This window comes from Leptidea sinapis, chromosome 40 (assembly GCF_905404315.1).
Source record: "Leptidea sinapis chromosome 40, ilLepSina1.1, whole genome shotgun sequence".
Classification (NCBI taxonomy): Eukaryota; Metazoa; Arthropoda; class Insecta; order Lepidoptera; family Pieridae; genus Leptidea; species Leptidea sinapis.
In genome coordinates this window covers 385,061-401,416 of record NC_066304.1, presented here as the reverse complement: position 1 = coordinate 401,416, position 16,356 = coordinate 385,061, and the positions used below count along the sequence as shown (strand labels likewise).

Below are 16,356 nucleotides of genomic sequence, written 5' to 3'. Positions count from 1 at the left end.
GGATCGTGGTGATTTGTGACATTAATAACGATTGGTCTGCCTCGGGTCATGGGATGCTAGCAGCTGTCAACCGATGTCAACCAATCGCTGGGCTTATCTGTGGCTAATGCCTTAATAACTGCGGTTGGAAATGAACAACGGTCTTTTTAATTTGACATATTCGAAATTCAAAATAGAACTTTAAAAACATTCTTATTCAGCCATACTTTTTCTATATTAATTTGCAAATATCTTACAGCAAAAATATATACATATTACTAAATTAAGTGAAAAAAACAAATTTGACGAAGAAAATCTGTGTAAAAGTATGTAATATGTATATATAAAAGTCGGCAACGTTCTTCTTATTCCTCTGGTATAACAAGAGAGTAAGAAGTAAGTAAGAGCTGCGGTGATCATATACCTTCAGGTATGCTCGTTTGTCATACTCTTCCAATAAAAAAATTGGGCGTGTCAAACTCCGACGCGTGACTGGAGCTTACTCTTTAAAAACGATTATCTTAAAATATATAACTAGGTGGAAATCTCTTATATATATTATATGTATATTTCTTTCCACTTATATCAATATATATATATGAGTCAATACTCATCACGATATCTCTAACCATAAGGCGCAGAGACTTGAAGTTTGGTAGGAATATTCCTTTCGTCGGATTTTACGAAAATCCATCCGCAAGAGTTTTTTTTATTATGAACAGAACAACATCTGTCGGGTCAGCTAGTTAGTATATATATTGTAGGCAAGGGAAGTAAATGAATTCATATATTTATTCATTTTAATTTGATAAAATAAGTATTCATTATGGAACATACAATTATATATCTAACATTACATTATTTATTTAATAATTTATTTAATAATAATAGATGAAATTAAAAAAAATAAACAAAACAAAAATAATTGGACTGAGGAGCGGGGAGCGCTTTAAGATATGCGCGAGTACCTACATTGCGCAGAGGAAATGTGACCCTTCACTTTTTGTTAACCTTTGATTTGACTAACCATCTACTAATCAACTTTAATATCATGCACTTTAATGTGTAAAACTATTCTAAAGTAGTAAACTCAAAAAAAATACACAGAAAACAGTGACCAACTACTAGATCATTAGTGCAATAAAGTTTTTTTTGCAATCGGTACAATAACTACTTATATTTTCTTTGTATATGTTCTCTCTTCTCTGGTCCATAAGCATAGACAATGGTCTGCTCTACGTCGAAAACTATGGAAACTTGACTCCTTTGCCTGTCCAGATGGACGAACAGAACCAAAAAAAAAACTATGGAAACATCAAACTGTTTTGTGAATTTCGTTTAGTTAAATTTTTTTGAATTTGAATTTAAGCTTAAAAATGGTAATACTATAACTATCCTTATTTAATATTAAACATTTAAGTTTAAGAGATAAACCGAAGATAAATGTTTTCATAAATAACTCACAATACCTATCTATTGACTTTTACGCATATAATTTGAGGTTATGTTGCCAGCGCATTTTGCGACTATCGCAGTAAACATTCCCGTAGCAATAGAGGATTATTCGCTTTATTGTGGGCTCATTCGGATTATATTGTCAATATTATTACGCCTTTTAATACCGTAAAGCTGCTTCATAAAGTATATTGGAAATTGTGGACGATACCGTCGCTATCAGACGCTTTGGAATACCGCACGGGATGTTAGAGTGACTATAAATGGGTTGATCGCTAACTGCAGTAAGGGTTATTATAGTTATTATTACTGATGAATATATTATAGTATAAGTATTATTACTACAAAGAAAACAAAACTAATTGTTCCATATTGAGCTGCACAACATATCTCACCAAAGTTTAACTCAAATCTAATCAAATAAAAATTTATTTATTTTTATATGTCCAAAATTATCCTTATGAATCTCAAAAGTTACACATTTTACCATTTACCACCACTTTGGAAAAGGTTCAGCTGCAATGTGAAGATGATAAAGAAACTCATTGTCACTCTTTTAAATCAATATTAACTTAAAACTATTTAAATTGCAAGATTTCTTAGAAATGCAATGCCATAAAAATACCACCGATTTAGTTTTTCTTCTAAGAACGACTTAACATTGATTTGTCCACGTCAGTATTATTGGGGTTCTTTACCATCACCTACTATCTGGTTTCCATTTGCTCATATATCCTATTAAATTAGGTACATAAAATCTTAAATATTCTTTCGATTATGCTCTGGGCAAACAATTTCCAGTTTTCTCAAAATATGACAATAAACATCTTTACTAAAAGAGTTTCTTAAAGTCTGTAGATTGTTAAGTATTACAGATGTCTGTAGCTCGTGCACGAAATCCCCGTTATTAAGTATACAAGGCTCATTTCACGATTATAATAATCAACGTGAGTTTCACCTTTGGTCACAATAATGTCGCATTACTTTTACAAAAAACCGTCACCTAGACAAGCTATGCACCTGCGCCATTAAGCCAATATTAACTGTAGATCTCGAATTAATATCGAATCAATCCGTCATTAAAGCAACGGTCTCACGCCCCGGTAAATTATCTTTCACCCCATCAGGAAGGTGGAAAGTCTAATAGAAATCCGTAATAAGAAACGTTAATCGCGCGCGCGTTTGACAGTTAGCGCGCCGCCATTTTGTTGCGTGGCTGCAAAAACATAAATTGGATGTGTCAAGGTATGATGAATGCTTCGAGATGGCAAAAAGCATTGCGGGATGGCAACTCGTCACGCGGTCCGCTATTCTACTATAATGGTCTTGCAGCTTGGTAACGGATCGTTTCGGATTTAAGACACTTTTGTTTCCGTACTGTATTCTCTTGTTTTAACGCGTTTACCGTGACCTGATTCGCAAGCGATTTCATAGTATCGTTGAATTTACACTTGGATTTGCTATTCATGAACATATCAAGTAAATACCAGTTTAATTGTTTTTTTTTCAATTAACTCTCTAAGCCCATACTTAGGCTTTTTAAACAAGTTACAGATACGACTAATATATACTCGTAACTCGTATTAGATACCTACTTATTTCAAGCATTTTTCTGTTCATGGAGATTTTCGAATAGCACTTAAAATAATAAAGAAGCTTTAATTGCTAAAGATGGACAAAATATTAAAAGACCTTTTATATAATAATAAAATATAGTGATTAAAAACACAGTTGACCAGTCTAACTTATTGAAATAAAAATTTCGTGAATTTAACTAACTACTACATGAATACAGATTATTATTTTTCTTAACCTCATAAAACATCAGATAATAGATTAAAAAAACAACTACTAAAACAACTACTCTATTATCTCTGATAAGTAACGTCAACATTGTATTTCGTACTCAATCACGACACCACACCGCCTAATTACACTCAAAATTCAGCCGTCAAATGAAAAGATATAGTCGTCTAAAGTTAATAAACCTCTCGAACATGAACTAATGAGCAAAGCCGGGAACTAAACAAGTCATTACAAGCACCTGGACGTTCGCACGGACTTTCATTTATTACAATATCTCGTCTTGTATCTACATACGTGTTATGAAAAAATTCCAACATTTTGATATTTTATTATCGGACGTTTACGAAGTGCTCGGTGGATTATTGTTAATTATGAAGTATTGGAATGTTTATATTGCACTATGGACTCTATTAATATTCGTGTTACTTTATCTTTTGTTTTTCATTTACTTAGGTATAATTACACTATTGAATTATAACAAAATTTTTGTAAAGCCTTAGATAATTTATACGTCTAGATAGAGTCTCGTTCAGGCCAGGTTATAAATTTAGTGTGCGTGTACACTCGCAATTTCTATGACACTTTGTGTTAGCGTGCTCAAATTTTTTTTTCGACGCTTTCGCAACTGTCCATAGTCTTTCTACGTATAAATGATCTAAGGGAAAAGCCTCTCTACGGTGTAAGGAATAGAATATTAAATCTATCAACTCTCATCTATACATTAATGATGATTTGGCAAGCTACATATTAAACACCCGTTATTATCGGATCTTTCAAAATTTAAATGTGTCATCTAAGTATACGTACTAAAAATTGCTTCAAAGGCCAGCTTGATTCGTCTGTAAGGAATAAAAAAAGTTATATTAAAATAAAGTTATATTGATTATAATAAATATTTTATTTATAGGGATTTCTTAGTTAGTTTTAAGTTTTTAACCGACTTCAAAAAAGGAGGAGGTTCTCAATTCGTCGGTATGTTCTTTTTTATTATTGTAATTTTTGGAGCCGGTGTCATCCAAGATAGGTTTGTTACTACATACATAGCTGAGATGTGCTTGAGTCGTAAGGAGGCGAGAGGCGAGAGCGGGTCGCGGCGGAAGGACACTAAGTCCAAAAATAATCGTAACTAGAATTAGATTAATTAATTAGATTGTATAAAAATATGCAATTATTTTTATACTTTTTAGTGCACATATATATTGTTTTGGAATAGTGTTTTTGAAGTCGGTTGTTTTTTTTTTGTTAAAAATTTTGTTTATCGCTAAGAACACTGTCAATACAATGATAATTCTGAAGTTTTCCAAATAAACGCGGGAAACATTAAACGTCCGAATATAATATGCAAAATGTCTATTTGTAAACATTTTGCATTCTTTGTATATTCTCAGGTGTAACTTTAAGGCCGATGAGTATATAATATACTCCGAAGTCAATTTATGTTGTTTTAGTTACAACATGTGATTTATATAAATTAGAAGCACAACAACCATCCGACGTAATATTATAGTTATCATAATTTTTTTTAGAACTGCTTGTTGTTTTAATTTAGAGAAAAACGATTTTAACTAGAGCGAATTTTCGGTATTCAAAGTCAACTCAGGCGTTAAGCATCGGAACACCTTAATAATTACGACTTTAAACATGCATGATTCATGACTACCAACTTTAAAACAACGTAACTTCATATATTATAAACAAGTGCTGACCCGGCAATCGTTGTTTTGATATATAAATTAGCGCCCGCTCATTGTATTATTTGTCATACTATTATGTAATGAAATGTCATTCACTGAATTATTTGTACCGGGAATATATAGGTACTTCTAAGTAAGAAATATAGGTTTCGGAGAAGTAATAATCAACATAATATGATATTTTTAAAGTACTAAAACCTTCTCCCGACAGACGTTGTCCTGTCTCGACAGGACTTTTTTAGTACTGACACACGTCTTAAATTTGAAAAATCGGTCCAGCCGCTTAGGAGGTAGTTCAATTGTGAATCTAAATCATTCTCAAATTCACCTGTAGATACACACCAATCTCAAATTTACTGGAACACACAAAATCATAAAAATCGGTCCAGCCGTTTAGGAGGTAGTTCAATTGTCAATCTAATCCATTCGAGAACCCACCTGAAGACACACAGAAAGTTTCATTAAAATCGTTCCAACCGTTTAGGAGGAGTTCAGTTACAACAGACGCACAAAAGAAATATATATATTATAGAAAACTAATTAAAAACGGCTGTTCATTTATTTGTATATATTAAAATTACATTTTAGGTATAGTGTATTAAATGTCGTAGATTTGTTTCAAATTGGCATCAACTTTGGAATGTATAAGAATATTTTTTATTTTTTTCTTTTTGTTTTAAAGTTCCTATTTTCCTGTTTTATGATAATATAGTGTAGATAGACACTATACTATCATAAAACATTATTTATCTCTCGGATGTTCGAATTTTGATTTATTATATCTCGAGTTATTAATAGATACTTTCACATTTATAGAATTCTTGGCGCGAGTTTAACACATCATCATTCAATATCAGTTTAACATATCGTATTTATTTTATTAAAATTTTATATGTGCCTACAGATTATTAATTTTACAGTAAGTACATAATTTCTGAAACTTAAAAAGCATTTAAGATAATAATACCTGTCCAAACCGCGATCGTTTCTTTTATATTTTACACAAAAAAAATTAACAAAAAAAAAACAACCGACTTCAAAAACACTATTCCAAAACAATATATATGTGCACTAAAAAGTATAAAAATAATTGCATATTTTTATACAATCTAATTAATTAATCTAATTCTAGTTACGATTGTTTTTGGACTCAGTGTCCTTCCGCCGCGACCCGCTCTCGCCTCTCGCCTTGTCACGACTCAAGCACATCTCACCTATAACTATGTATGTAGTAACAAACCTATCTTGATGACACCAACTCCAAAAATTACAACATTTGTAACTAGAGCTAGATTAATTAATTAGATTGTATAAAAATACGCAATTATTTTTATACTTTTTAGTGCATATTATATCTATTGTTTTGGAATAGTGTTTTTGAAGTCGGTTGTTTTTTGTTATTTTATTTTTATTTTTAGGGAATTTGAAGTACACTTACTCACAATTTGTCTAAATATGTGTTATAAAAAAAAATGTATATATAAATTTTTCAATGCAGCAATGAACGTAAGCGCTTTCCAATTTGATTACAGACAGTTGGAAATTCTGCCACAGATCTCACCCTCACTGTAAGTCGTTAAGGAGTCCCATTGATCATCATATTCGACTACGACAATTACTTGACAATAACTATTAATGGTAGACTTAAATATCCGGATAGCATAACAAAGATTCGGCCGAGTATCGTTAATTTGATCCTAAGAATTGAAGAGTTCCGTTACTTTGTCATGGATTCCGTAATCAGAACCTAACCAAACTCTCACCAAACTATCAAAGTTCCATTCTCAAAATTCTTCAATTATCGAAATCGGTTAGCGCGATATTAAGTTATTCGTAATTGTGTCGTAAATTCGTAAATTTATCATCCACTTTGCTATACGTATGTATAGCAAATTCAAGACTTTTATGATTTTCTCATAGATGCCACTGTCTGATCTGGACCAAATTACAATGGAACCACTCGGGAAGCACCAACTTTCAAATAAAAAATGAATTATCAAAATCGGTTCACCCAGTTGAAATTTTTCAGGTAACAAACATAAGAAAAAATATCGACAAATTGAGAACCTCCTCCTTTTATGAAGTCGGCTAAAAATAGAAATGTGTTTCTGTTTATAATAATATGAAATAAACATTATAAGGATAACAAAACCTGAACCTACAACATATATAAATATTAGATTTACGTTTAATATATTACTCATTAGAAAATTAAATACACCTGTGTATTCAACAACATTAATAACCATAGGCTCATAATAACACGAATCACATAATTCTGGCAACATTAAATATTTTGACATTTACAGTTTAGAACGCAGCTTTATAATGACACTGCAATTAAATTGAACACTTTCAAATTTCGAATATAAAAAGCCATTAAAATAAAAAAAGATCGGCTCTAGGCTATGGTTCAATAGGATATCGATTGAGCGTCTAATGGCGTAATTGCTAGCTTCCCGCCAAAATTAACGCCTTGTAATCCAAGTGGGTTCTTTGATCGGAAGGCTACTATTTACACATTATATTTGACAGTTGCGTAAAGATTATAATTATATTTCGAAGCTCGCGTGGAAGCAAGTTGCGTTTTTATAAAAATACGTATAATGGGTTTTAGAACGGCCAATGATATGGGAATAGCTACCAATTTTGTATTCACGCACCTGTTTTAGTTTTACAAAACAATTATTAAAACCACGTTTTAAACCATTTTGAATTCTCAATTTTAACAATAACATTTACAAATAAATGTTGAATGAGGTATGCAGTTTAATATTAAGACAAATACTTGACAATTACTTACATACAACTAAGTAATTAGGTATACTCCATACTATAATATGTTTTTGATGCTTTTACTATAACTTTATAGGTACGTCGTAATAGTTATTTATGCAACTGTTATGTAATAAGGAGTATTAAAACACGAATGTATCTTTATATTAGTAGTTTGAACTGTAACTGCTTACCTTTTGAGCATAGATAGTCGTGGAATCTGCGCCAGAAAAAAATGCGTTGTATTTTTACGCGAAAATTTTTAATTTTAAGTATACTTTACAAATAAAAGGAAGTTCTCATTTCATGTCTATGTTTTTTATGTTTGCTCCCTCAGATCTCCGCCGCTTATGAACTGATTGAGTGTTTCTGTTTTAATTTGAAAAATTAAGATTTACCTACACCCTTATAATAAAAAAACATCAAAACCGATACAAAACAGTTGATAGGATTGATAGAAACTAGCCTTTTCATAAAGTACTGGTGAAGAAAACCAGAAATGGGCGCCGGAACTGCAAAACAAGCATCAAAACTCCATACTTGAACCATGTTTCCTAGCGAGCTTTGGGCTTAAGTAATTGAATTTTCTTGAGACGCACTAAATATGTAACAACAAAATGAAAAACTAGAATATTTTTTCGTATAAATTACCAATATCAAACATGTTCACCCCTCGCTTAGCTTCTAGTTTGCTCTGAAGTTGCGCAGTACAAGATAGTAGGTTCTCGGAAGCGAATGTGCAAAATGTAGGTATCTGCGCAGATATGTGTGCGTAGCAACTTCACAGCGAACTATAAGTTTGACGAGGGTAAACCATTTTGTTAAAGCCTTTCAAAGGAAAAAAAATCCAACAACCAAGTTACGTAACGTAACACACACGTAAAAAACACACGGCTTAGTAACCTTCTTTGAATTTATTAATTATAAATCAATGAATTATGTAACTTATTTCAATAGCTACTAAAAACGATAGTTTTATTTATCTAAAAGTTTGCAAGATTTTATACGAAGCTCTTAAATTACGACATCCTTGTGACAACGCAGGTGTATTTCGCGTTTACTTAACGACAATATAATAACACGTTGAATCTGTTTGTTATACCGAGAAACATCTCAGTTGGGGAACCCAGCCTGATTAACACGTGTAAGGAATATGACGTACAGCGTAATTAAATGATGGATTTAAAAATAATTCTTGGTTTTCTTTAAGAGAAAAAATTAATGAAGTTTATTTAAACTGCTGGATAGACAACTGAATTTTGTGACCTGGTCTACCCAAACATGGCTTGAAGTCAACATTCCATACTTTATAACAGCTGAAGACTAGCCCTCGTCTAGCTCAGATCTGAACCCCTTGGATTACAAATTATGGTCAGTTTTAAAAGACACCTCCTGCTTTAATCGACAGGCCAACATCGAGACGCTTAAGAAATCTCTAGAAGCAGCAGCGACTAAATTTCCCATGGAAACAGTGTGTAAATATCTAAAGATTCGTGGCTAGACAAATTATAGGCCGGCATTTAAATCAAAGGTATTAAATTCGAATAAATTCTTTCTTATTTATTGCTGAGACTTTCATAAATAAATACATACACACAAATAAGGTATTTTTATTTATAACTTATGGCCAAACTGGGTATTTTCAAGAATGGCATCAAATGAATCTGTTTTAAATATAAAACAAAAATCTTTAATGTTTTGTGACGCAATCCTGTGTCGGAAACATGGCCGATTCGGTAACGTGAACCTACAAGTTTATCCACTACTAAAATTTGCTAAACTTTTCTAATAATATAAATTACGATATATTTTCTTTCAGCAAGTGGCAACACCAACTGTTGTGAAGAAGATACTCCGTCTGAAGCAAGAGAACCCTGGCATGTTTGCGTGGGAGATCAGGGAGAGACTGCTCAGCGCCAGGGTGTGTGAGCCTCACTCCATACCCTCGGTGTCTTCTGTCAACAGGATCCTTAGGAACAGTGGCCTCGCTTGGAGTGATGAAGAGTCTAGAAATCCACATGGTAAGTTCTATTGAAACTGTTGGCTTCTCAGCTTGTGTAATGATTATTTTTAAGTTCTTACCGTACAGAAACTGGCATACTTACTGAAAGGAAGACTCTCCTGATACCTTTTTTTGGATTGATTAGTTTTGCACTTCCAGGGAACTGACTAGCCAAGGGTAATAATATCGTTATGGTTTGTAAAGCGGCTTTAGTACTTTTCAATACAGCCCTGTTTCACTGCGACCAATGTGATCTATTGTGATAGCCACTGGTAACTACAGTTTTTTTTTATGAAAATCAGGGACGAGACGAGCACGAAATTCAGCTGATGGTAATTGATACGCCCTGCCCATTACAATGCAGTGCCGCAGGATTCTTGAAAAACCCAACAATTCGATAACATCAGATGTTACGTCTCATTTGCCCAGTAATTTCACTAGCTAAGGCGCCCGTCAGACCGGAACAGTAATGCTTAGACATTACCGCTTCAATGCAGAAATAGGCGCCGTTATGGTCCCCATAATCTAGCCGGCAACCTGTATAAAGGAGCCTCCCACTGGTAGAGCTCACTGCTAAAACTGATTCTATGACGTACCTCAAGTGGGGAGGTAATAATAGGGATGGATTTGAAAAACTACACGTAATGCGTATTGCTCGGTTAAGTTCAGTTTGTTGGGCGACGAATATGCTTTATTTATAACATGATCCCAGAAAATGTATAAAATACATATGTTACGACATTCAAAAGAATTGTTAAAAGACGTTTATGTGCTAAAGATTGGCTAAAGATTACTATAACTTATATGACTTTCTTTATGATATCACGGATTGTGAATAGAGCTATGACTATTTAAGTAATAAATTTTATTCCCACAAAATTTTATAAAAAAAAAATAAAAAAAATCGGTTGATCCTTAAGGCCATCTCTGCAACTTTCCACTTATTATATACCTAAACGCTTCAAATTGTACTTTTGACGATTTTGCTTTGTTATTTTGAGCTCTTCCAGCTCAAAGAGTTATCTGTTTTATGTTTTTAAGCTCTTGGAGCACAAAATTCAGATAAAAGTTTGATAAAACACTATTTTTTCAATTTTCAAACGGCAATAACTATTGACTGAATGAACCGTTTTAGACACAGTTGGCGGCATTCGACGCAGTTTCTAATGCCTCTCAAAGAGTTTCAATTGATCGAATTCGGAATTTCTTCGAAATTTTTTTCGAACAACGATAACTCACGAACGAATCAACCGATTTTGACCGGCTTGGTGGAGATTGGCCAAACGAGCTGATTGGTTTTTGGAATCGACAGCCGTTTAAAAGTTTTTCCAAAAAAACGTTTTTTTGAGATTTCTTAAAATCTACCGGACCGAATTATATTCAAAATCTAAGTGGTCAAGCCCTTTCGAATGGCGCCAAACGCGATGAAATCGGTCGAGCCGTTCAAAAGTTATAAGAGACACACACACATACATATACAGACGTACGGACACCATCACGGGAATAGTCAGGGAAGCTTACTAGGACCTTTAAACGTTGAGATCTGATGAAGACTCGATTTTAGAAATAAGGGATAAAACCTATAACTCCAGAGTTAAAGTTAAAAAAAGAATAAGAATGTATGATTATTGTCATTTTTAAATAGAGTAAGAAGGATACTGTTATTTCTTGCGCCGTTCCGTCTCTCTGAGAGCGCCATTAATTTCCGATGCGGTTGTTGTGCTTCAATTGACATCAAAAAGTACTCGAAAGAAACCAATTTTGAGAAAAAAGTTTGTTCCATTAAGTAGGTCTATGGACAATACGCGTGAGCCGATTTCCCATTGCCTACATTTATCTCTTCGTTACAATGTTCTGTATAATGTAAATGATAGTGTATTCAATTTATTTATTTAATTTGCAGATCCATACCCTCAGCCGGAATTGACGCCAAACATGATCGACTACATGTCCATGAAAAGTCTTCCGCCCAGTCTGCCGCAGCAGCCATACTTCCCCCATTCCGCTGTCAGGGTACCACCACCCCCACCAAGCCATCTCTACGACAGGCGCTTGGCAACAACATGGCTCCTAGCCAACCAACAAGCTCAAGGCCTACTAAAACCCTACCCCATATCACCATGGCAACGGGTTATGGTGCCTTACCCTGACACCAAGAACTTCAGCCCTTATGCCTTGAATCTTCATAATGACCGTCAGCCAGATGAAGTTAAATCAGAAACGTCAGAGCAAATATCAGTAGCCAGTGACGACAGCAACGAACAGCATGATGCAGAAGAATCAAAGATAACGGAGAAAGAAAAGAAAAAGAATCCATATTCGATCGAAGAGCTGCTTAAAAAACCGGATAAGATTGTCCAAAATAATCCAATGAGCTTGCAGAACTTCTTGCGGCAGCCCAGTGGAAGCTTCATCGAATGTCCTGATAAGGATTTGAGTAATAGGAGTTCGCCTGCCAGCTATTGTTCCTTACAGAGTGTTGGTTCCAACGATTGTTCTGTGGATTCCAGTTCAGAGAATAAGCAGTAAACACAGCATTACTCACTCACATTTGCCAAGTGTTTCATGCGAGTGGACGCTCCCAAGCATTTTCCAGAAACGTAATTTAATACTCATGACATAGCTACACTTGCATTTTGTTGCATAATTTCACATTCAAGATTATATTATTGGCATAATATTTTATGATACCTTTTTTGTGGTAAAAGACAAAACGAACATGACCTATACCTGGTAGTATATGACATGCCTTGCTCTTAAATTCTAATCGGCACCGCAATTGCGCCTATCACTTTGATGCATTTAAGATGTTAAGTCTCATTGGCCCAGTAATTTCACTAGCTATGGCGCCCCTGAAACCTAACACAAATAGTGTTTTCATACTTAGGTTATTTGCCAGAAAAGGGTGCTGCTATAGTACCTGCCATATCTAGCTGCCATCCTGTGCTAAGAAACCTTTCCACCGCTAATGAAGCTAATCTAAGTTTCTGAAACTGGACTCTAATGACAGACCAGGGGCATGCTTAGGACCTAAACTTTCGGTATTTTTATTTGTGCATTTTAGATTGTTGTTCTGTTTTCCAAACAGAACCTTTAAAGGTTCTCATTTTACTAGCCACACAATAATAGTCATCATTTGGAAAATAATCTCGTTCAGGACAAAGGGTAATTCGCTGCAATAAGTAACTATAAATTATACATATCTAATTCTGTTGCCCAAATCTGAGTTCCATGTTTTATGCAACTTCCAAAGTAAAACTATAATATGGTATGTTGCCAGATCGATTAGAAATAGGAATCTACAAAAAAGCATTATCTCATCTAAATTCAACGCTTTGATGTTTCAGGAGTGCCAAAGGCATGTCAAAGTTAAAAAATATAAAATCAGCATTATTATAGCTTCGACAATTTATTAATTTTTACTTACATAATCTATGCAAGATGATGGAAAAGATATACTTAATAGGTATATCATACTATAAGTACTTAATATATAAAAAAAAATATGTCAATAAAGCTTGCAATAATCTACAGTATGATTTTAATTTCGTCCTATGTATTAACTGGCGTCGTGGCTTGAACAATGTCTCTCCATAATTAATTTGCGTCATTAGACTCTGAATCTTTGAAATATGCCCAAAAATCTTTTAAATCACTCTTTTGTAGTATCAATTGTATGTTGGTTGTTTTTTTTTTGTTTATCTCGTAAAGATAGCAACACTTTTAAAAAAATGTGAAAAAAGTAGTTTTAACTTTAGAAAAAAAAAACATTTTTTTCTGATAAAACTGTAGCACAGAGTTCTAGATTACTTGTTACACACTTATTTTCCCCGATGTTATAAAAATCATCCTGCAGGATTCGCATGCACTTGGCGACTGTGTATCTGTAGTATAAGCTAGTCAAAATTTACCAAGCCATATTATAATTTTAAAACTTGCCATCATCAGTCGAAACAAAACATTCCCGTAGTATGTTAGTTTAATTAAATTAGTTAATTTATTACTTTTAATTATTATGTTTAGCAAATTTTATTGTTACATAGCTGTATTTTTAATAAACATAATTGTAAATATATTGTAGAAAATGGTAATAATAATAAGAAGAGTTGATTAGAAAGGCAGTTTTTTCTAAGAAAGATGTGTTCCTTACCTCGGCGAGTTGGAATACGGACGGAACCATATCGATGTCATATATTAAATGTCTGCCTGGAGCTGACGTCACAAGATGGCGGCCCGTCTCTCTCTCAACTTGCAGAGATTATACAATAATGCGTCATAATACTTTGTAATAAATATTGTTTATTCCTTCCTTCTTATGTCCTTCATATAGGTTTCTGTGATACTTTATTATATTAATAAATTATATTTTGTATAGTAATACATACCATATTTATAACTTAACATGTAACAATACTTTTAATTATTACGATAGTTCTGCCGTTTAATGGCGTACAATTAATTCAATTTAATTCGCAATAAAATGCAAAAGCAATTAGGTTTCAAACACATCAATTAAATCTTGTAGATTAAATTAATGTAGGTTATTGTACGTAGGTACGTTATTTGTAAATAATTTAATTTAAAATGTAGATAAACGTAAATTAGGTACAATAGTAAGTTCGCAATGAGGAGATAATTTCGGTCAATGGCACCTTATTTGCTGTCTCTATCGTTTATGAATATTTTGATATTTTGCGTCTCGCTCACGCAGGGGGGCGTTATCACATAATATTGTAATAGACTAAACATGAAGTGTCCTAAAATCTTGCAAATATGTATATAAATATTGTCGTGCTCGTATTTAATTATAGCAAAACGTATAGTATACATTACGTAGAGTAATAAAAATAAATATAAATATATCTAATATTATAACGTTTTTAAGGTCAATGGCCGAAATAATCTCTGCCCCGCGACTCACACGAGTATTCTTTGGTACTTTAATTGCAAAAAGAATGGATCTTAAGATGAAGGCGTGCCACAGTTGAGATTTGTATATATACTTAAGTAAGCCCCTAGGCCGAGTACCTTATCTAAACTACTATCGAGTAATAGGTAAGGTACTGAATATGTATTCATATTTGATGTTTCTTCGCGGCTTAGAGAGAAAATTTCTGGGCTGTCGGTATATTCGTAAATTTTGACGTAGCTAGAAACCATCTTCCGTAACTGAAAAGACCGGGAAGTGCAAATGGCCTCTATTAATGAACCGCCCACCATCACGTGAGCCACATGTACAATATTAGGCTTATTATTTTGTCCTTACAATGTATTAGTAAGTATATTCTATAATATAAATGAGTAATGTATTACATTTACTTAGTGTACTGTAATCGTCGAAGTTGTTTAAAAGCACAATAAACCAAAAAGTTACAGCTGAGTTTTATTTTGCCTGAACTCGTCATTGGCCGAGAGTTGATCAAAATAAAATAAAATCCAGGTTTCTTCTCATTGTCAATTACCGATACCGCAGCCGGCAGCCTTGCGCTTGTCAACAGCTGAATGCCCTGTACCACAAGATTCGGACATTGCGACAGCTAAGCGACACTCGCAATTCTGAGACATTTAATGATTATGATAACGAATATATTATTTTTAAAATTAATTTTTCAGGGACATTTCTACAATGAACCTTCAAAACGTTATTCTTCTAATTTAAGGTTTCAGGGGGTCGATGAAATTTCCTACCAATGGGTTCCTACCTTCCGAATCTTATGGTACCAATGGTGATCTGATAGTAGGCTACCATCAGATCACCTCAAGACCATACTTCCTCCTACTCCATAACAACGAGATAAAAAGAAGAATATGAATGTACAGCCTATCGAACAAGTTTACGTACTCACCCATGATTTTTTATCTCAAGCGATATTAGGTAATGATAATCCAGAAAACACTTTGAATATGAATATTGATTTAATTTTCAAGATTTTTTTTTATTATATTTACGACTGTGAACCAACCTGACTTTGTACCTCAGTACCTAATTGAAATTAATGATTCAACCCAAGGGGTGAACCCTTCGCCGGCCGGCGGTGATGCAATGTGACATGCGATACATGGAGGAATAAAAAACGGGTTGCACTCCCGGAGTGCCGGCAAAAGTGAAAAATTTTACATCAATGTTGTGCATTTTTGAATATTTTGGAATGGTTAGGGAATAATTTTGCATGAATTGCTTTATTATTTATATTATATTATCAGTACAAAAGTTCTAGCATGTGGTTAAATACAATATTCATTTATTGTACACAAAATTAACAATTTATATTACATTAAAAATTTTACACTTCAAAACTATTATAATTATTTTACATTTAAAAGTTTATCCCTCAGAAAAATCAACTTTCATCCATAATTTCTATAACTGTCTTGCGAATTTGGGATCAGGTCACGTCTCGTGACGCAAGTTTAACATTTTATACCCAAGAAAAGTGCTCAACACCGCTAAAGAAGTTTTCACTTCAAAAACTTTGAAGCGATCTAATAAAAGTTCCACTTTAATAAATTCTTAATTATGTATGCCAATTCTATTGCCATTTATAGCTAATATAACACTTATATCATGCCACTTCGCATAATCACAAGATTTATATGTAAATTCGTTGGTAATGTTCAGGAAAGATTAAAAACCCACCGGAAGTG

At 33.4% G+C, this 16,356-nt stretch overlaps 1 protein-coding gene across 1 annotated transcript in view; it reads left to right on the top strand.

Annotated features, from left to right (window-relative positions):
• The window catches only part of LOC126976309 (paired box protein Pax-1-like), a 79,086-nt gene extending 64,002 nt beyond the window's left edge, over nucleotides 1–15,084 (top strand). Inside the window, exons 4-5 of the mRNA XM_050824590.1 lie at nucleotides 9,529–9,730; nucleotides 11,615–15,084. Coding sequence (XP_050680547.1) covers nucleotides 9,529–9,730; nucleotides 11,615–12,240 — 828 coding nt within the window. The 3' untranslated portion in view covers nucleotides 12,241–15,084. The remainder of the gene's footprint in view (nucleotides 1–9,528; nucleotides 9,731–11,614) is intronic.
• The last annotated feature ends 1,272 nt before the right edge of the window (nucleotides 15,085–16,356 follow it).